The 26,572-nt window shown below is 40.2% G+C and overlaps 1 protein-coding gene across 8 annotated transcripts in view; it reads left to right on the forward strand.

Annotated features, from left to right (window-relative positions):
* Bckdhb (branched chain keto acid dehydrogenase E1 subunit beta) overlaps positions 1–24,742 on the forward strand; it is a 178,280-nt gene extending 153,538 nt beyond the window's left edge. For 4 of the 8 annotated variants that reach the window (XM_040739768.1, XM_005073687.4, XM_040739769.1 and 1 more), the window contains 2 exons: positions 19,364–19,512; positions 21,076–21,345. In XM_040739768.1, coding sequence (XP_040595702.1) covers positions 19,364–19,504 — 141 coding nt within the window. In that variant the 3' untranslated portion in view covers positions 19,505–19,512; positions 21,076–21,345. Of the gene's footprint in view, positions 1–19,363; positions 19,513–21,075; positions 21,346–21,761; positions 21,929–22,430 lie in introns of those variants that run through there. The other 4 variants (XR_005874736.1, XR_005874734.1, XR_005874735.1 and 1 more) reach the window with 4 other exon arrangements.
* The last annotated feature ends 1,830 nt before the right edge of the window (positions 24,743–26,572 follow it).

A 26,572-nucleotide genomic window follows, 5' to 3' on the forward strand; every position in this document is an offset into this window, starting at 1 on the left:
AATTCCCCTCCTCCATAGCTTTTGTATGTGATCAGTGGGCGTGTGAGGGGCTGTCTCTTATTTGGAATGATATTTTTGGTGTTACTTTAGTTAAACAAAATCAATTTCTTGGTCCATTTTTTTTCAGCAATGCTTTTTGGATCACTGTGCTGCTTATAAACACAATATGAATTGACGTTTACTGCTTTAGAATTATCACTTTCCTTATGCGCCACAGAAAAGTGATAAAATTCTTTGTTCTGAGTTTTAACTACATTTGTACTAACTCTCCATATACACGAGTCTTGAGACATTTAAATCCCTTATGGAACATTTCTTTATCCTACTTCAATGAGTAGGTTTATATGCTAGCGTGTGGACGCCGTCCAGATGACTCTATAATGGGGAGAAGTCTGTATCTTAGTAGGTTTTGCTTTTGGCAGCTTCTCCTAACTGTCCTCCTTCAGTCTTTCCCTGGCATCTGCCTTCTTATCCAGAATTTCATTTTCCTTAAAATCCTCGTGTCAGTCATAATCACCTCATTTCTAGGACTTCTTTCTGCATACTGACTCTTTGTCTCTCATCTTCTAGCGGTTCCAAACTTTACAAGAAAAGTGTTACTCACCCCTCCCCCATTCCTGCTTGAGGTACATACAACTGAAAATATTAGACAAAGGTTCAGAGGCAATGTATTACTGACCTTGGGCTTTTCAAACGGCCTTTAAAATCCTATGCCCTGACTGTACCTTGGAATAAGTATTATGTCAGTGCTTGTGTGGAAGACCACAGATTGTGTTTTCAGAGCTCCACGGGAAGCTAAGATGTGTAGCCAAGTATAAGAGCTGCTTCAAGACAGTGCTGCAGTAGAAGGAAGACTTGCGGAGTGAGGTGGGCAGTCTGGGGAACACCAGGAAGTGCAGACTACCATTCTGACAGGTTTGGGTGCTGAAATGAATAAGAGAGATGACACTGTTGCTTATGTTCATGCCAATAGGAATATACTAGTGAAGGAGTGATACACACACACACACACACACACACGCACACACACACACACGCACACACACACACACACACACACACACACACACAGGGCTGTGAGTCTGAGTTGAGGTTTGGAGTGAGCAGAAGCTCCTGGGTAAATTTTGGTACTTTTTCTTTGCCTGTATTTCAGTTTTCACATTTTCCTCAAACCCTCACACTCCAGGTTATACCCACTACCTCTGCCTGCCAGCAGTCATATTTATTTTTTCCCTTTTTAATTTAGTTAGTTTTTAAGTGGCTGTTAGGTGTTATACCTATTGGTATTCAGGTGTATCTGTACTGCTCTGTCCTTGGGGTTCAGGCAGGATACGCCCTCAGCTGCAGTGGCTGAGTGCACCCTCTGTGCATATTCACCAAGCTCCCTTTTAAAAGTTCCTGGCCCACCTCCCATCATCTATTTTTCTTCCTGTCTCTGTCTGTTCCCCCTCTCTCTCTGTCTCCCTCTCTCACCCTCTTTCCATTCTCCTCTCTCCTGCTGCTCCTATTTCTGGAGGCCAGTCTCCCCCTCCCCCCTTTTGATGATCCCTTTCCCTAGTAAACCCCCCCTCTACTTGAACCCTGTCACGTGGCATCTTTCTCTTATGCACAACTTTTCTTAAATTATAATACCTTCCCATATTCCGTCCTCTACTCTGCTGTCTCATCTCCCACTGTGGTCATCGTATTCTAATTCCCCCTTTTCCTTTTATCACAATATATTCTATTTCCCCTTACTTGGAAGACAGATAGACATACCCATGCTCATACGCATGTACCCTGCTCCTTTGGTCACTTCTATCCTCTATGGTTATTCTAAATGAAATGCATATATCTAAAGCTTAAAAGCTAACAGTCACGCATAGAAAACATGCAATGTTTGTCTTTCTGGAACTAGGTTTCCTCACTCAGGATGATTGTCTCTAGCTCCACCAATTTAATTGAAAATTTCAAGATGTCATTTTTCTTAGTAGAATAATATTCCACTATATAAACATGCTGCATTCATTTATAAGTTGATGGATATCTAAGCTATTTCCATTTTCTGACTATTATGAATAGAATAGTAATGAACTTGTATGGGCACATGTCTCTGTGGTAAGATGTAGACTCCTTTGGGTATATTCCCAAGAATAGTATAGCTAGATCGTGTAGTGGATTGACTTTTAGCTTTCTCAGGAGCCTCCACACTGATTTCCATAGTGGCTTTATCATTTTGCTGTCCTACCAGCAATGAGTAAGTGTCCCCTTCACCACACCTTCCCCAACATGTGTGCCATTTATTGATCTTGGCCCTTCTGCGGGAAGGTGAAATCTCAGAGTAATTGTAATTTCCATTTCCTTGGATGTTGAGCACTTCTTTAATTGTTTCTCAGCCATTTGTATGTCATCATTTTGAGAGCTTTCTGTTTAGTTCTATACCTCTTTTTTATTGTATTATTTCTTGGTAACATTCAGTTGGTTGGGGGAGAGGAGCAGTTCTTTGTATGTTCTAGGTGCTAACCCTCTGTCAGATGTATCATTGGTAAGGATGTTTTCCCGTTCTTTAGGTTGGAATGATGTATAGAAGCCCAGCCATGCGGCTCCATCAGTTCTAAGCTAGACTTCTGTATTCATCTTGGTTAGACCATGAAGGCCATATTCCATCAGCCAACGCTGAGGGGTAAAAATGCTGCTTTGCTAAGTCACCTGAGCTGGGGGAGGTTTCAGTTTGATTAATTGTATGTTCTGTGTGTAAGCATCAAGCCTTATACAGTTCTATCCCACATGGAGGTTTAAGTAGTCTTTCCTGCCACGAGATCCGAAACTATGTCAGCACATGGAACTACATTATTCTACACCCATGCTATTAGCAGCTACACGTCTTTTCTCCATATCTACAGTTTTGTCTGTCTAAGGTTGTGTGTATAGATGAAACCATAAGGCCTGTTATTGAGACTTTTCCCAGTAAGCTATGTCTGTGGGCTAACCCAGGTCGCATCAGTAGATTTCTTTATTGCTAATCAGTTTTTAATGGTGTGACTGCACCACAGTCCTTCCACCATTTACCCCTTTGAAGGACATTTGGGTCACTTCCAGTTTTTTTTTGCTGTTATGAAAAGACTGTCCTGAATATTTGTGTGCATGTTTTTGTGTGGACATAACTTTCCATTTCTCTGGGATAACTGCCCAAGAGTTTGACTGCAGAGTCATGGGAAGTGTGTACTTAGTTGTATAAGAAATTGCCAAAACTGCCAAAATCTTTGCTAGAGCATATTTCCATTTCATATTTTTGTCACTCACACACACACACACACACAAACACACACACACACACACAAAGTAATGTCTCGTTGTGTAGAACATCTTTTAATGCAACTGTTGGCTATTTATATTTTCCCCTTTGGAGACATGTCTGTTCCTTTAATTTTTCCTCCTCATTTTAATTATTTTTCTGTATTTTGCTTTTGTGTTTTTTGTGTTACAGTTAAGTCCTGAGAGCTATTTATACATATTATAATGTAAGAACCTGGTCAGATTTGTGGCTTACAAATGCTTGTCTCTATTGTGTTCTGTGCCTTCTTTTTACTAAATGTACAACGTCTTAGAACTTCCCAGAGATTCTCATCTACCTACAAAGAAGTGAATCTGGCTTTAGCCTCCAGATATTATATTTTTTCTTCCTTTTATTATGGATGATTTTTTTGCTAAACTTTATGTGTTTTTCTCCTAAAAAGAGACAGTCCTTTCTCCACCTTCTCTATGGATTCTCTCTAGTTTTCCCACTGGTGTGCCTTTCCCCTCCCATTTAGTTATGATGTTAACATTTTCCCAGTATGGTCAGTTTTTATTTGCATTGTGACCTGGGTACTCTGCAGACTTAATTCTGTAGCCATTCATATTTTCTCCCTCCTCTTCCTCACTCCCCTGCCCCTGCCATTTTAGTGTTAAAATGTTGAAAATCTTCCGAATCTAGCATTTTGCCAGGAATTCAAGGCTGAGGTTCTTTTTGTTCCAATCTTTCTGGCTTTCTTTACCCTTATCAATGGGCTAAAGACTCTTAGGCCTCTGCTGTTCTCTCAGTCCAAGAGATGTAAAGATAAGTGAAAATTCAGAGTTTCAGGCAAACCTTATTTATTGCTGCATGCCTATTGTCTGCCACGTTTTGGGTGCTGGTGTGCCTTCTCCTGATGGGACCCCATCCTAATATGTGGTAATGCTAGGACATTCACTTGGCCCATCCCTGAAGTCTGACTTCCTTTGCCATCCTGTTTCTCTTGGTGAATCCAACAGTATACATGACTGAGTGGGAAAGGGAGAGCCATGCTGTCACTCACCTAGTCGACAGCAGACAAGGACTCAGGTTTTTGCTTCCGGGTACAGTGTTAGCCTTACAGTGAAAGATGCTGAGATGCTTGCCAGTCTTTGGTCCAGAGGAGTGTGTTTTAGTTGAAAATTACTTAAATGGTCTAAGAAATGGGTACATGCCCAGAGGCCAAATAATAGAACTTTCAGAAAGCCAGACTTTTTATAAATAAGAATATTTAAATGCTAAGGAAAAACAAGCATGCCCTTATGGACTTCGTATAATTGGGTCACAGAAAACTCTCTGCTTCTATCTGGGTTTCATTTGCTGGATTACTTCCTGATTCCCTGGAGTCTTTTAGGTAACGAAATTCTGATGGGCTCAGCTCACAGTCCGTTCCTTTGTAATCAGCCTTGGCAGCTGAAAGCATGGAGGGTGTTGGTGAGAGAGAATGGATTTCCTCTGGTGCCACTCAGCAAAGCACATGAATATTAGTGAATGCATGGTAGAAACATACTTCTGCCAGAAGAACAGCAGGCAGCATTAAACGTACAGCCTCTGTGTGCGTTGCTAGGTTACTGGTTTTGAGTCTTTTCCTTTACGATAGATAATCATTAAAAACTCAGCACCGAGGAAGAAAAAGTAGAGAGAGGTAAGCAGTAGTTTGAGTAAATGGGAGAGTAATATTATCATTAGGACACTGGATACAACAATAAATATATTAGATTACTGGCAGAGAAAAGATATTTGAATGTTAGCCAAGACAGCATTCCACTTAGCCACAAACCATAGGGAAATAATTTTTAATTCTAAAATCCTCAATTTTGTTTTCTCACCTTTCTCAAGTGGACATTTTAGTTTTCACCCTTACATTTTTAACAAGATGAGGTAATTGCCCTTAAATTATAAATGCATATGATCTGCTCATTTCCACCGTGTCCCTTCACTTACTCCTGTCATTGCTGCTGCAGTTTGAATTACCAGCAGTGCCGTGATTCATCTCTGATACCTTTAGGTCTCCTATGAAGGAGGCCTGGGAACAATGTGCAACTCCATAGCTACATGTATGAACTCTGTAAAATGCCGATGTGAGAAATATCAAAAACACCTGTAGCTGTCTTTCTGTCATGACTGATCTGGTGGCCATCTGGCTGTCCCCTTCTTCCTCCTGCACCCCTCCTTTGAAATCCCCTTCCTTTTCAGTGCCCCTCAAATGTGTTTCCTATGCATGCAGGGAGGAATACAGTACGGTCTCGTGTTTAATTGATAATGGCTGAGAAAAACGGACACATTCATAAAAAATTCAGTATCGAGTTCCCCACTGGTTTCTTGGAGAAGTATGTTTAAGCTAAACTAGGAAGGTAGACTATGTGACCATAGCAGGAAATGGGGAAGCAAGAGACAATTTTAGATAAAAGAGGCTTTATTGAAGGCAATGATTTTGTCCCTTCCTCCCTCCCTCCCTCCCTTCCTTCCTTTTTTCCTTCCTCGCTTCCTCCCTCCCTTTCTTCCTTTCTTCTTTTTCCCTTTTCCCCTTTCCCTCCCTTTCCTTTTCTTGACACATGTATATCTATCTGTTCTGGGCTTGGGGAGCAGTGTGGCAAGAGTAATCTTTGGGATCTAGGAAGCTCATTCAGGGGGTGTGATCATGGGGGCAACAGTGTAGCCTCTATTGCATGAAGGAGAGGGCATTTAGGCATTGCTAAGGAGTGGAAATTTCCCCAGGCTCCCTTTTCCTTTTTAAACTGTATGAGTGTGTGTGTGTGTGTGTGTGTGTGTGTGTGTGTCTGTGTGTCTGTGTGTGCGTCTGCAGTAACTAAGCTATTTAGTATTTCAAGGTTAAGCTCTTGTCAAGCTGCGCACCACTATTACAAAGGCTTGTGAGGCAGTGTATGACTCTGCCCTGTTCGTTTGGCACACTTAGACTGAGTCAACACTCAGACAATTAACAACAGATACCTGAGCCATTAAAGACAAAAATCAAAACAAAACAACAACCAAAAAAACCCTGAGATACTTAAACTCAAAAGTCTGTATTACCCTGCACATCAAGAATGAAGGTAGCTAGAAACAACTACAGATACTTAATACAACTATTGAAATGTGTGCTTCTTTTGAGAACTCCAATAGCTGTGAGGGGAGCATATGGTGTTTCCTTTTGCCAGCTTTGCTTCTGATAAGCCCTTTGCTCTCCAACAGCCATTCTTCTTCCGCTTGGGCCTACACACTTAGCGACTCCAGCTGTAACATCCCGAGTTACTTAAGTCACAGATTTTGCTTTGTTTAGAAACTGGCACATGATGGCTGATTTCACTATGTTTGCATTCACTAACAAAGCTGAATTCTACGGCAGTGATTAAGTCAGCATAAAAGGTTTGCTCTGCACAAAATAGGTAGACTTTGTCCTTAAAACTAGGTCATATTGTTATCACCGCCGAAGGGCGAGCGTGTTTTCAGAACACTGGTTCTTGCGTATCTTGGGGAAGGGTAGTTGCCATGGTGATCTCAGTCTCTGAAGGGAATGTGATCATGGCCTTAAACAACCCGCAACCCACTGAGTTTGGAGCATCTCTCTGCAGTGGATTTCCTTCCACGGAAATTATTCGAGTTACTGAAATGCAGTTTCATTTCTGCAGTGCGAGTTGACATAGCTTTGGTTTGTACTTTTGAGAACTATAACAAAAGCCAATTAATTTGTGTTGATGAATTTTTGCTATGTTTTTTTAAGAATGAGGTTATATTCCATGCTGGCATGTCATGGCTGTACTCTCAAGCACACACTAAACTCTGTTCTTATTCATACAAGCTGTCAAACTTAAGCAAACCAGTCCAACAAGGTTTTGATCCAATGCATTGCAGTATTTGAGGTCTTCAGACTTTCAGTATACTTCTAAGAGTGGGAACCCTCCTGTCTGTACAAAACCACCTGTGAAACAAAGGACAGATACTCGTGCACAGAGTACATTCACAAGTCGGTAGTTCTGAACGAGCAGTGGCTTGGTGCAGATTGATGTGCGAACACTGTATTTACAGGACCGAGACCGCACATTTGCTCTGCAGCTGTGTTTAATGGTTATCAGTTTGGCGCGCAGCATGATTATTTTGGAGGGAGAACATACACTTCAGACCCCTTTTGGCAGTGCTGAAGTAACTAAAGTACCTGCTGCTGAGATGAATCATATGCACTTAATTAGATTTGCTACGTAATTAGCCTTGGAGGAAACCTAGGGAAAATCCTTGTGGGTTGGTGATTTGTTATATCAAATGTAAGCATGCTCGTTTTGGGGACTGGGGATTAAAGTGATGTGATTTGAATGCATTGGAAACTCTGATACATACACACAACATCATATATATGCATGTATGTGTGTACGTATATGTGCTTGTGTGTACATACATATATGTACACACACACACAGAGAGAGAGAGAGAGAGAGAGAGAGAGAGAGAGAGAGAGAGAGAGAGAGAGAGAGAGCTTTTAAAGGGGAAACTTTTCCAGGAGTGACTGGAATGCCTGCTCAGAGAGCTAGAATTTGTTTGCTTTCATGCTGGGGATGGCTCCATTTGTACACTGCAGTGTCCACTTGATGGAACTTAATGTATGCATTCAGCTAGTTTCCACTGCCATGTCAGCATTGGGGGCTGTGGCTGGTGTATGCACTCTGAGATAGGGACAGTGTGCAGCACCTATGTTTACATTGAGTTTAAGACTGTTGTAATTTCAGTGGCTTGCTCTGTCGCCTGGTGTTTTGCTATGAAAAAAAAGGCATAGCATTTAATTTAATTTAATTCTTAGAAGGCGTTGATTTAAATACTTTAGACATTTGATTCTGAAGTGGTGGAGTCCTAAAAATGAATTAATCGTGGAGAAAAACTGTAAAATATTTACTGTGAGGAGATTAAATTTTATTCCCCAATTTAAGGTGAAGCCAAGATAAGACTTGCAAACTATGCTCATTTAAAGTATTTCACCAGCCTATCAAAAAGATGTCATAGTTTAATATAAATATTTAGTCACATAAACTCATCTAGACTATCTTGTAAATGAGGAGATAAATGAACAGGAGCAGGTTTCATTTTCCTATGAGGTGCTTTAATGATTTGAGACTCACTATAGAAACCATCACACTTCCGTGGATGGTTACAGAATGAAATCCCAGTGAGACCTCACGCTCTAAAGCAAGCTGTTATGAGTTCACTACAAATTCCGCTCATGTGCATCTTCTCAGAAAGCCTCTTCAAAAGTCTCCTAACGTGCAAACCCAAACTTCACTTGCCTTCATGGAATTCTGATTAGAGTGCTGTCTAGGTCGCACCCTAGTTCGCGCTGTCTGAGCCCTCTTCCCCACAGTTGTCGCCAACTGTCCGGTTTCTTATAAAAGTTAAAAAAAAAAAGTCTCAGTCGACTTGAAAGAAACGATGCTTCCTGGTCACAGGTGCAAGAGCAGCAGTAACTACAGAATTACTTTGGGTCCAAGCAATTGTCTCTGAATACTTTAGACTCAGAGGTTCTCTCTTTTTTTTTTTTTTTTGGTTTTTCGAGACAGGGTTTCTCTGTATTGTTTTGGAGGCTGTCCTGGAACTAGCTCTGTAGACCAGGCTGGTCTCGAACTCACAGAGATCCGCCTGCCTCTGCCTCCCAAGTGCTGGGATTAAAGGCATTTGCCACCAATGCCCGGCAGAGGTTCTCTTGATACTCTTGATACACTTGCGATGGATGGGTGAGCGCCACTGGTTCAGACTGCCAGCAATGCGTGCATATCTGTGTGAGGTCACCCTTTACCCCCTCCTCTCCCAGACTCCTTACTTGTTACCACACAGAGATTTTAAAAGGTTTAAGTCAAACTGTTAATACTAGTTATTACTAGCTTGCTGTCAAATAGGAGTACCAGTTCAGTTACTGTGTAGTTTGGGTTAGTTTGTACCAGCCCAGTTTTTCTGTGTACATAGGCATGCTCCTTCCTCAAACTCATAGACAGCTCCCGTTTTCACTTTTTCCCTTTCTCTCTGTATTTCTCCATGTTGATTTTCTGGCTACTCCTTGCATATGTCGATTATATGCCAGTTTTTTCTTTTGAGGCCATTTGTACTTAGGTATATCATTAGCTATGACATATGACCTGTATGTGAACTCCTGTGGCCTCTGGGGCCCGGGTGGGTCAGTACATTAGCCATGGATTCTTCATTAGAACTGATTTAAGTTTTGGAACTCAGTTCCAAGTAAGCAAGTAGATGTAAAAGATTGAAATGACAGCAAGTAAATGTTCTGACCCATCTAAATAAAACATGTGGCTGTTACCTTTTACATCGCTGTGAACTTATCTCACCTCAATCCCCTTGCTAACTGCATTTCGTCATATGTTTCTACACTTAAGTATAGAAGTGGTAAAAGAGCCAGATGTCAGTCGCCAGCCACCCCTCCGTTAAATCTGTGATTTCCCCCCTTCGATGGAAGTTTATCTGCACGAAGCATGCAGTACAGCCTCCGTAAGGCTGTGTGCAGAACCAAAATCATCTTATCAGTGCCCAATTTTCTCAATTACGGGAGTACAGACTGAGCCATGGGTGTGTAAACCATCTCTCGACTCCTGAAATAGTAGCAGGAAAATGTGTTTGAAATTCACAGACATTCAACCTGAAAAGCGTTTTTGTAAGAAATAACCAATTGTAAAGGCAGAAACATCAGTGAAGAGAAAACTGCACTTTGGATTCCGCATTTTATTTGAGTTAGAGGTTAGCAATCATTGTAATCGCTTAATTTGTTTTCATGAACAGGCTAAACTTAGCTTGATACCGAAGTCACATGCATCTTAATAATGAGGGTTTTAGCGTGCCCTTTTCTAGATTTTGTCACATGTCTCTACCATCAATTTAATTTGTTAGTTGTTCCAGGGCTAAATTTCATGACGACAAAGGTAACTTTACGAGTAGCGGCAGACAAGAGCGGCATCACATTTCTCACCAAATATCTTCCAAATGATTGACGACAACACGTAACATTTCTTTCTGCTATGCTTTCTTGTCAAAATTGAAGCACCTATCTAAAGACCAGACTCAAACTGCTGAAGAGTAACTCAGCCTAATATTTTCAACAAAATCAAACTTGAAAGGTTATGTTGCTATGGCACCCATAATTAATTTAAGAGAACTGTTTCATAAAACATTGACATTGTCTATTGGGATTATCTATATATGTTACGTGGTCACTCTCCCCCTCGCTGTTTTCTTTGTGTGTGTGTGTGTGTGTGTGTGTGTATGTATTTAGCAAGTTATTTTTACATTCATTTAAACATGAACAATGATGTAGAAATGTAACATGTTTAAAGAGGAGGAAAAATAGTTTTTGAAAACTTTATCAAGGCCAATTTTTGAAATAACATTTTAGCCACTCTTTTTTTAAAAAATTCAGTTTCTCGGGCTTTCTTTTTAGAAGGATGGGGACAGTTGGAGAGGAATCCATCTGTTCTTTTAGTTTCACTTTATGGTTAGGCTTGAAACTTCAGAACAGGTTGCAAAAGTAGGAGAGTGACAACTCCCAACTACCTCGGCAGCTCAAACCCCAAACAACACATTCCCTGTCAGACAAAGGTCACTTTAGCTGGGACGATGTCTGATGCCTGACTGATGCCTGCCTTTGAACATCTGTTGGTGGTAGACAGACACCAAGAAGTTTATGGAAAACACATGCAGAAGCTTGGCCTTTTGAGATCGCCCAAAGTCAGGAGGGCTTTAATTTCCAGGTGCCGAGCACACTGCAAATCCTACCTTATGGAGAACAGAGAAGTTTGCTCCCAAGGAGATGCCAGGCTGCTGCTCGTGTGTGTTTATCATTGTGTGTCCGCATCCTAAGGAATTCCGCCTTCCCATGCCGCTGCAGCCTTGTTCCGTGCGCTTTTCTATAGGAAGAATTTGAACTATAAAATCTGAGAAGCTTTGGCGTCTGTGGAAATTTGAGAGCCTCGCCTTCCCCCCCTTTCCTGCATATAACATATTTTAACAAAAGCATCGAGTCCCAGTGCATTCTACATGTCAAACTGCACACAGTTTATCTCAAAGGAGTCTCAGTCTCGGGCTGCAAAATTGTGAAGCCCTAATTCACCCTCGGAGGCTGTAAATGTGTTGCAGGAAGATTTAACGAGTAAATTGAATTTAAATCATTGTTTTTACTCTGCCATTTACTGGAAATTGTGAGCATCCCACGCCCTAGTTCAGGACTACAGGGAGAATTCCGAAGTCCGACAAAACATTTGCAGGTTTTACCTGGGAAACCAAAGTGGTCTTGATGAGGTGCTTGGTTTTATGTCTGTTTTGCCTAGTTTAGAATTCATGAAAATTAAAATGATCTAATATTTTTAAATGTCTGGATCCCTAGACTATAATAGTATGGTGTTGTGTTTAAAAAATACTTTTAGATGTATTATAATTGAAAGAGTTTGGTTATCATGGCCTTGTTTTTACTTAGCTCTTATTTTAAAATAGCAAAATTTAAAAACTCACTTTGAAAAGCGGGAATCTAATCTCTATAACACAACACTTTTTAGACAAGTATATGAGGCATTGATTTAATATTAAATCTGTGATTCTAAAATTTGAGCTACCTTCCAGCGTTGCGGAGATTTCACTTTAAGATGTTAATATTGTGGCATCTTGTAACTCTGTATCATGAAGCATTTCTTTCCTTATTTAATGTCATTTCCAACTGGGTGTTAGGAGGCTTGGCTGTATCCAGGGAAACCCAGGGGTGTCTAAGATAGTATTTGTTTCCAGCTTCAGAAAAAAAAGCTTCCATTTCAAAAATAGAATTGGAATTTAAGTAGAGTATATGTATATATTTAGAGTCTAAATTTAAAAACCCACTAATTTAATTTGGGATTCAGTTCATTCTTTAAGTAGCTAAAGGAAATTTAAATTTTCTTATCAAATTGCCAGTGATTTGCATTAAAGAAAGAAATGGCATCTTAATGGCAGATATTGAAGATGTGTTGGTGAAGTTATGTAACAGAGACCTCAGGTTTGAATTTAGTTAAGATTATGACTTGACACTTAGAAACTTTGCCGAAATAGTTTGTCTTAAATGGGAATATTTTTCGGGATTTTATAAATCTGGGTAAAAGAATATCATTCACATACTGTCTTGTGTTGGTGTTATTGGGCTGCATAGTCCTGGAACAATGAAATATACCTCTAGTTCTCGAGGGTATCCTGTAGACCCTGAGGTTAGGGTGAGACCCCCTGACTACTGAAGATTGATTTATGATTCCAATCCCATGGAAAATCGGCACATAATTAAATATGTGTTGTTTAAGCTCCGTTTTAAAAACATTATGCGTAGTGTTTAAAGCATTAGCTTAGCTGAACATAACGCCATACATTGGTGAAGCTGTATTTATTTAGCTCAGTTATTTGGAGTTGCTGGCACATGGCCCTTTGCAAGTCTCTGTGACTCATGTGCTGAGGAAATGTGATTCAAGACATCAACCTCCCTTTCTCATTTACTAAATCTCATGTTTTGACTGTGGGCAAGTCTTCATGGCAGATTTAAAACAAATATTCTGTGATAATATTTGGAAGCTGGGTGATGTCTAACCTTACATAAGTAGGATTAACATAAGGTTCATGGACTTTCAGGCTATCCACTACATGTAATTTTGGAGAACTAGTGTAGCCTTTCTTGTATTTTTAGTGTTTAACTCTTGTGCTTCTAGTCATGACCTCTGGACAATTAGCTCTATTTAGAAGGAAATCTGTTGTTTTACTTATTAGTAAATTAACGTGGACTAAATGAGATTAGGATATTAGTGTGAATGCCACTATATTCACAAATCACTACAAGATGTTTCAGAATACTCTTTCCTAGAAACAGATCAGTTTTTTGATCTGTCTGTCTTAGTCAGTGCTTCTGACAGCTGCGACCTAAGTACTCCCACCTTCGAATGAGATATAGTCTGCAATTCAAATTGTTACAGTGACGTGGGTGCCGTCGAAGGGCCATCAATCCTGGGCCCGTTTGTTAAGAAAGCCAATTAAAATGAAATCTTCTGTCTTTTTCCTTGGAATTAGGTTGTGGAGTAGTGTTTCTCCTTGTTAGAACACGGAAGACTAACTTATTAGACCCTACAAGTGACAACCAGGTGTTTCTCTCCACTGTTTCTGCTTTCCTCAGATTCCATTAAGTGCGCGCGCACGCACACACACACACACACACACACACACACACACACACACACACACACACACACACACACACATATCCAGGTAGCATCAGCATACCAGCTGCGAGGAAGCAGATCACACAAAAAAGACCTGTAGTTTCTACACTCTCTTTGGACTTGACCCCACAGCTTTTCAGCTCTTGGTGTCAGGGTGTTTTACACAATGGGCTACATCCAACTTTCTGTCACTAGAAGGACTAAGTATACATTATTCCAGAATTCCTCTTAGAAAGAAAGATGAGCCTGGCATGGCCTTGAAATGAAAATATAAACAAAAAACCAAATGGGTGTGTTAAAGACATACTGGATAGTATTGTATGGTTTCTTGACTAGTTTTCCAAGAGTGCATCTTGCGTGACATCCTCTAACACACTGGACTCCACTCATAATCTTCTGTGTGGTGACACATCATGTTTCCATGATCTCACCATGTGAAAATAAGTTCTTTTGATATGTAGGATACTTTAACCACTTCTTGAGGTCTTGATTTACCAATATCACTACATTTTCGTCTGTCACTAGCTCCAGAGCCTAGCAGTTAGTGACCAGCATCTGTGCTCCCCACCAGGTGGCAACACTAGACTCTGACTTGCCGTGTGGGCTGAGTACAGCCTATTCATTGAGCCTGCATAGCCACCTCCACCCTCCTTCGTGGAACACTCAATGTATTTGGGGTGATTTCTTAAGCATTTTAAAGCCTTACAAGGAGCTGCTGGGCCATGTGCTATTATGGATGCCATAATCCAGGTTTGACTGTTTGCACAGAAGACTCTTTCTCCAATGCTGTTTCAAGTCCCTGATTTACTGTAGGTAAGAGACTTCTTTAACTTGGAAAACCTTAAGAGGAAAACAAAAATCCAGTGATTATTGAACATTCTGACATGTCAGGCATGAAAACAAGTACCTTTTCATATGTTACTACACATCAAAAGAGGTAAATAGACAAGAGTTACAGAATGGTAGAAAACTACAATAATGCAAAATTTTAAAAAAGGTATTTTAATTTTGCTGTTGCATATGGAGACTTATAAAGATTAAATCATACTAGAATAAAGATCCCCCTCAGATACAATTCCAGATTCCATGCTGTATCGATTATACTATGCAACCCTACGATAAAAACAATGTAAGGATTTGCGGAGGGCTACTGAAGTAGCCACAGTGTTCTGGAATGCCCACATAGTCTTTTCAGTGAGACAAAAATTAGTGTCTGATAAACTTAAGTTTTTTTTAATGGGGGAAAATGATGTTATATATTGTAAGGTTTTCAGGGATTCCATGAAAGCAGTAACATGCATTTATGCAAGTATATATACTTTATAATATGTATTACTGCCTCAATCTGTTTTCTGTTGCTGTAACAAAATACCTGAGACTGGTGAATTGATAGGAGTAGATGACATGGCTCTTGTTTCTAGGGGCTGGAAAGTCTAATTGCCTTGTTTTGGCATCTGCTAGAGGTTATATTATGACTTAGCATCTTAAAGGATAGCTGCTCTCATGGGTCCATGATGGGGTTATCTTCATGACTTTGTCTAACCCTACTCTGTTTCCAGCTTCTGTGTGCAAGTATCACTGACATAGGAAGTAAGGAAGATTCCAATGTGTGACCTTTTAGGGGACACTCAAGTAATTGCAGTCACATCTAGCAAAACAGATATAAAATGCAGGATAGCTGAAACCTCAGTAATATTTCCTTTTCCTTAAACTAGATTGGACCCAATTCTATGAACTTATAATTATTTTCTCTTACCTGCTTAAAAATGTGAAGAATCTCTGTCACTTCTGATCTCAGGACGTTTGTTTTCCAAAAACAAACCAAGGAAATAAATGTGTATTTTATACTATAGGAATTGGGCAAATGAAGATGTATTTTTGCCTGTGTCCATGATATTAGTGATCTGGAATTATATCGTACTCGCATCCCTTCCTGGCTGTGGTGTGCAGAGCCACCCAGATGGCTGCTATGTAAACCACTGGGAATGTGCTTGCTCAGATGTCTTAGGAAAGCTCAGGGGTTCCCAGTCCCAGGACGTACGTTTCCTGCCTCGTGCTTTCCCACCATGCATACTTGTGCTTTCATTTTCTTCACGTGTTATGTGGCCTTCACCTGCCTTATGATGGGGTAGAGATCTCCACGGCTGTCCTTACCTCCCTGCACCATTCGGTACTCTTTTGTAAAACTGTGATTAACCTGACCTGCCTTCCATTTTACCTTTTTAAAAAGGCATTCCTAATTCATTTTTTCTCTCATTATTGCTATTCTCAAGATTAATGCATCTAGGGCTGGTGAGATGGCTCAGTGGATAAAGGCACTTGCCGTAACAGTCAGATGACCCGAGTTCAGTTCCCAGAAGCCATGGTAGGAGGAGAAAACTGGTTCCCCGAAGTTGTTCTCAGAACTCCACATGCACTCTGTGGCATGAGAATGCCCTCCCCAACATAAACTTTCATTTAAAAAAATGAGAAGTAATAAACCTGAGTGTGAAGAGGAGACACTGATACCACAGGCTTTGCAGTGTGCTTTGATTTTCCATGCATGTGCCAGTCAATATTTGACCTCGGATGGTTGCCTCAGTTTCCTCACTCAGGAAATGGAGTAATAAGATAAAACACATAAGTCGCTGAGCGCAGATCCCAGCACGATGTGAACACTGTCACTGTTATTATTAAGACAATTTTTTTTGGGGGGGGAACCCCCTCACAGTTACAAAAGCACATTCAGGAGCTAATTCACATGCCATTTTTGAGTTTCATACAGGTCTTCTGGAAGGACTCACCACGAGCAAACAGTATGCAGCTGTCATTGTACGACATCAGGGTTGACACTCATCCTTCTCACTGGATCCCAGAGGGCCTGAGGAAAGCCTCTTGTGGTTCCTGTGTGGACTCTTTATTGACCCTTGTTACATGGTGATCATGTTGGAACAATGCCCCATGCATGCTGCTCTCCCTGGGGAGAAAGGCATAATACTTATCCAGGCCAGCTCCTGTCCTGCTGTAGACATTGCAAATAACCTTCTTTATAGCCCTGAGGGCTAGGCCATTACTTAAGTCCTCATTCTGTGCACTTCTTCTGAATTAAATGTCAGCAAATACAACTTTTAAATATGCATGTGCTTAAGCTGGGCATGCTTCTCATACCTGTAATCTCAGCACTTGGGGCTGACACAGTAGAATTGGCAAGAGTTCAAGGTCTATACAGTGAGTTCAAGGTCAGTCTGGGCTTCCCAGTGAGATCCTGGCTCAGAAAAATGAAAACCAACATAAAGTAGAGTGAAATAAAACAAAAACAAATGATTGTACTTCAGTAGCCAACGGACTGATACATGTAATTACTTAGATTGCCCTGAAAGTTTAGCACACAATGGTGGTATCTGTGTGGTTACAGTGGAGAGAGATGTTTTGAAGGAATAATTGCATACATAAGCCTGTAGATCTGATAATGAGATTCAGAAATGTCTTTTCCTCGAGCGTGTGTGTGTGTGTGTGTGTGTGTGTGTGCGCATTGCGTGGGTGTCTCTCTGTTGGTATGTGTGTACAGCTTTATGAAAAGTCTGGGGATGAGCAAGGTTGTGCTGTCTGGATGGACTTTAAAGGAGTATAGTTGTATAAGTAATTTGCATATTAGCCAGTTGATTGGGCACCAGTACAGCCGCTTGATTGATCCAGACATCTTATTTCCAATTGCTTTACAATACGTTCCTCTTGAAGTCTGTGGAAGAAATAACTAAAGGCTCTTGGTTAATGTCTTTCATTTAGCAAAACATTAGAATTTCAAACTGGATCACCTCTCTAGGGCACATGATAATTACACGGAAAGCTCCATTTGTAGTCTTCAGTTCAACACCCTTGAACTCTCATCCATGATTTGTAGAATGAAGCTTTATGCATATAATCATCTAATTCCATCTTATTTAATTTACAGTTATGGCTTCTGAGGTGAGGAAAGGCTATGCATAAAATCACAAATTTCTGAAATCTGAAATAGGGACTTTTATTCAGACAGAAATCAATCCTTTACTCTTTTTTTTCACTGTCACTTGATAATAGACTCAGCATTGTCTCATAAAGCCTGACATAGATCTTATAAAATACAGAGTGAAATCTTTTCCCTCCTTGCTCTTCCCAGCCTCAAAGGGTAACTGTTTATAGTTCAAGTATGACTAGGTGGTGAATGTTTTTTTCTGTGCTAGTGCAAACATGTAGTAGATGACTTCCTGGAAAAAGCTAAGCTCACATTCTTGAGTCAGGAGCAGTGCTGTTCAACAATCAAGTTTGCTGTTGTTCCTACACCGAAGGGAGTGATGTTAATCTCGCTGACAGGTGACTTTGAGGGAGGTTGGCTTTCCAAGACACTGGTTACAGCAGGGGTAAAATCAAAGGCACTTAGTGACATGGTCTGTCCTCCATTTCCTGTACCATGCTGTGTCTGTAGCTAAGTTGTTTACAAAGAATGCAGTATTCAAGGAAGGTGGGAAAACAGCTGGAGTCCTCTAAATAAAACTGAGTTCATCCCAAGTTGACCCTCTAAACCTCTTTAAAAATCCCTTGTTGTACTGAAGGCAGTGGAGGACCAAACACCCTGTTGGTTGTCTTGGTTTGTTGTTATCATCAGTGGACCTCTTAAATGGCTCCATAAGCTTCTGTGGTGAACTTCTTTGTTGTTCATGGAAATTCCTGTTGCTGGGAAGTGTAGCACTGGTTTGGAATTTGATTCTGCAAGTGGTTGTGGCTAATGGGACCACAGGGAGATCTGGCTCTCTCTGAGGTTTACTTACCTGGTTTGCATGCTTTTATTTGTCTCCGTTACTCTAAAACTGATGATAATGGTTTCCATGATGGATACAGAATAAATATGGTATCATGTTATCTTCATTTAAAATGTTTGTTCAAATGATAATTTAGAAACGCTGTGACATGTAAGAATATTTAGACTTCAACTGATCCTATGGGAAGCAAGACTGTGTGACTATTTTAATTTAAATCCAAGGGTTTTATTTCAGATAATGGCTATTAGTAAAATTAATGATGTTTTCTTCATAGTAGTTTTGTTACATCTTCTGTCATTTACCTTTAAAGTTTTATTTAAATTTTGTATACTGCTTGTTCTACTGAAATTTAGATAATTATGTTTTTGCCCCTATGGAGTCTATGGTCTGTCTATCCAAGACAAAGAAGTTGACTACTGTCCTGGGTCATGCTTAGGAGCTCAGGACAGTAGAAGTCCCTCTGTCACATGTGTGTGCAATTGAGAAATTATAGTCAAAGGAGGCTGCCCAATGAGGAGTCTCAAAGGTAACACCTGACAGGTCAGCACATACCAGCCATGCAGTGAACTTGGGCTGTAAGTAGTAAGAGGCCAGCAGCATCTTCAGAGGCCTGGTTACGAGAGTGGTGAGGACAGTCAAGTACCTTGGTAGGTGGGTGGTGCACAGCAGAATCCCAGACATGAACTCATGAAAGCTATACACAGTCATTTTGTAAATTTAGGCAAAAATAAAGGAAACATGAGAAAGCATACATCATCACTAATTGCAAGTAGTAGGGTTAGGTGCTATAGGAATTTGCTCTATTGTCTTGCTTTACATTTATACTCATTGGAGTATGATTGATATGGTCCTGCTTTGGTGCTGGTGATAGAAAAATGTGGCTGTAACAGCACATGTATATGCAAAAGCATATCACGGAAAGTTGGGGTCATGCCAACATGCTACTCATACCTGCTTTTAAGTAACAATATACTTAGACATTTTGTTATCCATAACTGTAATTGTGTTTTAGATAGTCAATTTATTTTGAGTGGAAATGTTTTATCTCTGTGAATGGAAACATGTTAAAGTCACCTGTTTTGATTTTTCTGTAGGAAGAATGTTTCTTGAACTTAGAGGCTCCAATATCTAGAGTATGTGGATATGACACCCCGTTTCCTCACATTTTTGAGCCGTTTTATATCCCAGACAAATGGAAGTGCTATGATGCCCTACGGAAGATGATCAACTATTGACTACAGAGGTAGGTGCTACCAACTTGTTGATGTGCGGAATGGCATTTGAGTCCTGTTACCTAGGACCAGCTACCACCCATGTCTTGTATTCTGATAAACAGTAAAGTTCAGAACAAAGTGTTTGCTTCATAAAAAGGTCAAGTTTCTGCTAGCATATTTACACCCAATAGAAATGTGTTGAGAGTATTAAGATTTATAGACGGTACCCAATGTGCTAGTATTAAATAATCAAATACACTCTCTTTTACTCTTGTCCCAGCTTTCCCCTTCATATTGTGTTGTTCCAGCTTTTAAAAATTGCCCATGTAGAAGCATAGTTTCTGTTGCTTGAAAGGGACCTCTCACAGATCCCTGACTCAGGCTCTAGTTGTTTAGAATATGTTAAATGACATTCAGACATTTATCTTCATGTTATCCAGAAAAAAAAATTCTTTTAAGAGAAAACCTATTTAGATAAAGTTTTACTAAGGAATAAACAAAACAAAAGACCAAATCCCCAGCATTGCTGCTATTTCCAGGACCTTTTATGACAAGTGAATGTTTTAATTGACAGGAGGCAGAACTCATTTGTTTGGTTTTGAAATGAGATCTAATTCTAGCTCAGGCTGGCCTTAAGTCTACTATTTTCCTGACTCTGCCTCCCAAGTGCTGGATTCACAGGCGTGTGCCATCACATCCAGCTTGCGAATGTCTTATAAATATTGGATGAGAGATTGTATTTATTCATAGTGTTTTGTAAGTTGGACTTATCAAGCCTGTCAGCAGTGATGTTCTATGGGAAAAAAAAGGATATTGTTACGAATTACTTGGCTTTCAAGTTTTTAATATAGAAGTTGCCAACACTGACACCCTGTTTTTCGTGTGTTCCAAAATGAGGAGATGAGACTAGAGGCTTTATATTTTAATATCTTAATTGTCCACAAAGTAATAATTATGCATTTTGAGGAACCAAGATTTTCAGAAGACAAAAGGAAAATAAATGTGGTGTGGTGGCAACATCCTTTTCCTGTTATAACACAAAATGATGCAATTCTTAAATTCTGTTAGTGGGTTGCAGAGCTAGTTTACAGAAGACCAGAGAAAGCATTTATGTAAATAATGTCCCCTTTTGTCACTATATCCCCACAATCCCCACAGTTTGACTGTGTTTTGAGACTATTGTTATACGTGTCAATTAGGGGTGTTGGCCACACTGCAGGTACAAAGACTGTATTTCTGATGCCTCTTAATGCCTGTGAAAGTAGTGGGTTCCTGTGGTCAGTGACCCTTAGGCTGTTTGGAGATCCTCCTGATCTCTGGAGGAGTCTCTCCATGGGCTGGGTGCTGGAGGGTGAAGGACATGTGGCAAGATGGCTTACTTCTAGTTATAAAATAGTTTAAAATCATTTTTGTTGGCTTTAAATTTGGTTGTGCATTGGATTTTAAATGTAAGCAAAGTATGTTAGCCTATGCCAACAATATGATAAAAGAATAAAATAGCTTTTCTGTGTAGAAAGTTAAATATGTTATTAAAGAAATTAAGTATGCACGAAACTAAGAATGCTTATTATTGTTACTGGTTTCTTTTACAGCAAACCTGGAAGATTATGACTAGATATGGAAATATTTTTCTGATTTTTTTTTATATTCCTTAGACTTCTTTCTTCTTACATATACTTTTATATGAGCTATCATGAATATTGGCTGATGAGCTGCGAATTACTTATTGTGTTAATAATATAAGTGGATTGGGGGTTGAGTGACAGTTTAAAGTGCACTGTAGGTGATGGCCTTATGATTGTTTCCTAACTATAAATGTTGGGTGGTGTTGTAGTCAATAAAGCAAAATCACATTGCCTTCACATTGTGTGTGTCTTCTTCAGTTGGTAAAAAGAGATTCTCACTGCAGAATAATGGGTTGTTAGATTGCTAACTGAATTTGAGTTATAGTAAAATATTTATTCTAGAAATGCTGACTTTGCCACTTTATTGTATTTGGTTTAATTCTTTATGGCCAAGATGGTTTTGGGGTTGGCAAACTTTTGGAATCTTTCTTCTCCATCCCTCCCTCTTGGTTCAGCAAGTTTACTAGTGGACCTTGTTCCTCTAGACTACTGGGTTTGAATCATCCCTGTTACTATCCCTTCTTCCTTGGGGAGGTGGGCAGTGTGATCCTGTTTACTATAAAATTGTTAAGCTCTAGCTGCAATTGTAGGTGTTTTTTTCCCCCCTAAGACTTTGCAAAACAAATTACATTTCTATTTCTATTCTTGTTTAGATAGGAGAAGAATATTAGAAAGCAGCGATGGCTTCAGTCAAGTGGAGCCTTTCCTGGGGTTACTGGAAGGGCTTCTTTTTGCCTTCTCTTCCCCTCATCATAGTTCTGGAAGATCTGAAAACATCCTTAGGAATTTCCCACAGAGCCATCGCCCAGGTCTACTCTTGGTAATTGAGCAGTTTGACTCCTCCTCTCCTATGGTCCCCGAATGACTTCCCCATTTAGGTTCTGGCAGAAAGGTTCATATAAAAGCAGTGAAACTATATTCTCCCGTTTCCCTTTGCCCATTAACACTTAGAAAAATGGGCATTTCCTTATAAATATATTTCTACATATTTTTCTTTAGAACTGTAATGTAAGGGCTGCACCCTAATTAATTTTGCCAATAATTGGAGAAGGCTACCGAAGGTAACTGGTAGAGTGTCCTTAACTTGGAGGCACTTTGCCACAGGTTCTGTGCAGTGGGCTGGTGGTTTGTTAGGGGTGAAACAGAGCCCTGTCCTTGGGTCAAAAATAGAAAGCCCTGTGCAGATAAAATGGGAAAAGATGCAGGTTGTCGGCCACAGTTTGGAAAAGAGCAAGTCCAGTTGGCCTGCTGAACAGGACATTCTGGGTTTTAGATGCCAGAACTCTGTCTAGACCTTGGCTTTGCTCTTTATTCTCCTGCAGACTCAAGAGTAGGCCTCATCTACTAGCCTGGTCCAGCGGAACAAGATATGTGCCCCAGTCAGCCTCATGTTGCCCAAGGACATCCTATGAGAACATGATGTCTCTAGTTGAACTTGTCTCTTCAGTTGATGTTACTTAGGATTATGTGAACCTCTTTTATTAGTCACTTTGCTACTGTGTCTATTAATACTAATTTTTCTACTCATTGGTATCTTGATAATTTTCCCTTAGCTACTTAAGACTTAATTTCTTTAACTTTATTTTACAAATGGAAAGTACAGGGCGAGTCTGGGGACAATTTGTGCATTAAGTATGACATCTGAGAACACCATCTCTGCTCTAAGTGGCCCTGCAGGCCCTAGCAGTAAATAACCCCTTCCTAAGACAGTTTATAGATATGCTCAAAATAAACACATCTATGTAACTGTAAATTCTTTTTTCATAAAACAAATGCTGTATGTTGTACAAATATGGAAAATAGTGTCAAGTGGCACATGGGGTGTTAGATAAATGCCAGTCTAATCTCCCACTGCTGTAGACTGATCTTCAGCATAAATGAGCTCCCTGTGACAGCATGGATATATATGCTATTAACTCCCCATTGTTCCAATTGTTCTAGTCTCTTTAAAATATAATATCTTATTGCTGAAGACACCATGTATTTCAGACAGTGGACCCAGAGGCCTCTCAGCTAGAACCGACATGAAAGCCTCTTTCTTGAGGACTAGTTTGTATGAAACTAGAAGGTACCATGTAAGCTTCCAAAGAAGAAAAGCAACCAACAGTCTTATTCTTTGATCCACAACTACCATCATGGAACAATAATCCCAAGGGTGTAGTGGTGACACACATGCCTTGACAGTAACCAATAGTTCTCCAATTGGACTTAAGACCTGCCCAATAAGAGGGAAATCATGCTAGGTACTAGAAACCTACCCAGCTCCCCAGGGCTACTGAAGTCATGATCTTGGAGAACCTACAGCTGCCACTTTGTTCAATTACCCAGAGATAAGTATAGTCATTACCCCTCATCAAAGAAACTTCTCTTTGTAAATAGATGAAGATTAGTATAAGGTAACACTACATGTAATAAAATGTAGAGTTGTGGATATGGAGCCCAGTCCCAACTTACACACACACACACACAGACACACAGACACACAGACACACACACACACACACACACACACACACACACACACACACGCAATAACAGTTAAGGAAAAGAGAGGTCATGAATTTGAAAGAGAGTAAGGAGGGGTATATGAAAGAGTTTAGAAGGAGGAAACGGAAGGGAGAAATGATGTAATTATAATCTCAAAAATTAGAACTTATAAGTGCTTTACAAAACTGATAGATAACCTATGTGAACAGACCTGTGTACATTAGGCCAGGAACCTAGGGGAAAACCAAATACTACTGTTTTACTAAAGGAGCATAGCAATAAAGTGACTCCTAATGACACTCTACTATACTCATAGATCAGTGCTTTGCCCAGAGAAGCTTCCTCCTGCAGCAGATGGGAGAGAATACAGAGATTCACAGCAAACATTATGCAGACAGTGAGAGACCTTGGAACTCTCAGTCCTAAGCAGGATGTTTTCATCAAATCCGTCTCCTCAGGGCCCCCTCATGAACCCTGTGGAAGAGGTGGCTGAAAGACTGTAAGATCCAGCATGGATGGAAGGCACCAGGGAAACTCGGCCTTCTATATACAGCAGAAACGACACACAGATGAGCTCACAGAGACTTGGCAGCATGCAAAGGGGTCTGTTCCAGAAGAAGTGGACACAAGCCCTCAGCCCTAACCCAGAAGCTATCTCCAAGTGGCAACCACTTGCAAATGAAACAAGGGAGTTGCAGTAGGGAAACAAACTATTCTTAACGGTAGGCCCCTTGCCCAGCAGTAGATGCCAACAGAAAACTAACTCAACACCTTTGGAGGTTATTTGTCTTATATTGTTATGACAAGATTTTTTCTTTTTTAATCCTTGCAGGTTCTTTGCATCTGTGTTATCACTTCCAGTTTTGGGTTTTTACGGGATTCCTGTTTGTATGAACATGTGTGTGTCTGTGTCTATGTGTTCCTTAAGCTTGTTCTTTGCCCCTTTTCCTTCTGTTTTGTCCTATTCCTATTGGATTTTGTTTTGTTTTATGTTTTATTATTGTCACTTAGATGTCTATTTTCTGATGAGAGCCCTAAAGGGAGTGGATCTGGGGAGGTGGGGAGGAGCTGCAGGGGGGAACACCGTAATTAGAATATATTGTGTGAAAGAAAATCCATTTTCAATAAAAAACAATTACAAATATAATTAAAACCAGTGTATGTCTTTTCTACAACATCGCATACTTATGCCTTATTAATTTCCACAAATTTATGGTGAGTATGGCCAGTATTAGGTAGCAGTTTTCTTGGGAATAAAACTATTCATGTTGGAGGGAAGCTTGTTGAGACAAAGGATATTCCATGTGGAGGTTAAACAGTCCATTCTGCAGTGAAAGTCTATTTAGCTTAGGACACACATGACCCAACAGCTTCAGGAGTCACTGAAACAGACCAAGTTCATTTGACTCCTCCCTCCCCAAGTATATATAAATAGAAAGGACTATTGACAAATACTCTCAGACCATCCAAGTTAACTAGAAGAAACTCAAGCCTGGAAAGAGAGGTCAAGCCAATGGAATTACTTAGAAAAGTCACTCTCTCACTTGCTGTCTGCAGGTTGCACAGTGTGCTCCAGGTTTCTAGCTTTTATGGGCTGTGACCCAAGCTAGGGTGAGTGCAAATGCAGCTATTTCCGTGTTATTTCTGTTTCTGTGTGTAACCCATCACCCATACCCCTGTACTGTAGTGAAGGAGAGGGCAGCTGTCGCACTCCAGGCTGACTTCTTTCTGCCAGGTTCACTATCCAGAGGTCTATGCTTACATTCTTTGAGTGGTCACTTCAAGGTCGTTGTAATAAGTCATCATTACCTTCATTCAAGTTGGGCCTCTGTAGCTTGCAACCAAGAGCATCCTGATTCAACCATCCTGGTAATTCAGCACACATTGAAGCTGAAGAGGGAAGCCCACATGTGTTCAATAATGTATATTTGAGGAAATCCTCCACTGTTGGGATTAGTTTGGTCTTGTGCTTAAATTTTCTTTTTGTATCTATGACACAAAAATTAGCTGCAGATACTGTGTTAATGTTGAGAGTCTTAGCCATAAAACAAGTGAATTCAGAGTGAACTTGAATACTGCATACTGTCATCTCCTCCCAGGGAAGGAAGTAATCTCCACAGCAGCTGTCTTCTGGGCACCTTGTTGGTTGGTGACTTGTTGCCATGATATCCCTTACTGCAGTCATGAGATCTTAGCACTGTCGCTAACCTTAAACAGAGAATTCAAACACAGACCTAGGAAATTTTGTTTTACGAGGAATGTTGATGTTGCCAGTTCAGCATGACATTTTTAATAAACTTTGTGTAAACCCCAATTCACCCTCCTTTCTCTGAATGGAATGTTTATTCTCACCCCAGTTTATTTTTTTACATGAAGATTTCAAAAAGTTAGAGAACAATGAAGTTTCTGTGGTCCCATCACCTAGTCTAAAACTTATACAGCACAATTTATCTTCCCAGCCTTCCTTTACCCAGAGAGAAGTTAAGACCCTAATTGTTAGTAATAAGTAGTACTTAAAAAAAGTTCTGTCCTGACAGCTAGCTAGCTTTACGAGGTTGTCTCCAGTGAGATCTGTCCCCAAAGCTGGCTAAGTCTTCAAGGGTTTTTCCACAGTTATTTGGGGGAATTTTAAACCCTGGTGCCTGAGAACACACACAGAGTTCATGCTTCCCTTTGGTTCCAATGGCCTGCAGAAATATAGTCTGAAGCTACAGAGACAGACACCTCATGTCACTCCTGCCACAAGGACCATTGAAGTTGTGCCCCAAAGCAGCCCTCCAAACTGCATATAGGGCGAGCCTGATTGACACTAGTTCTCACTGGGTTTGTGGATCTCTCCAGAAAAGAAGAATCTATTCTTTTCCCATGGACACAGATGGCTCCCAAAAAGTGAGCTATTGCTTCCCCCAAGTCTCACCTGTATTGGCTCATAGAGTTATATGTCATGACCATTAACTAGCTTGTCAATTTTTATATC

This window comes from Mesocricetus auratus, unplaced genomic scaffold, assembly GCF_017639785.1.
Source record: "Mesocricetus auratus isolate SY011 unplaced genomic scaffold, BCM_Maur_2.0 Super-Scaffold_100691, whole genome shotgun sequence".
Lineage (NCBI taxonomy): Eukaryota > Metazoa > Chordata > Mammalia > Rodentia > Cricetidae > Mesocricetus > Mesocricetus auratus.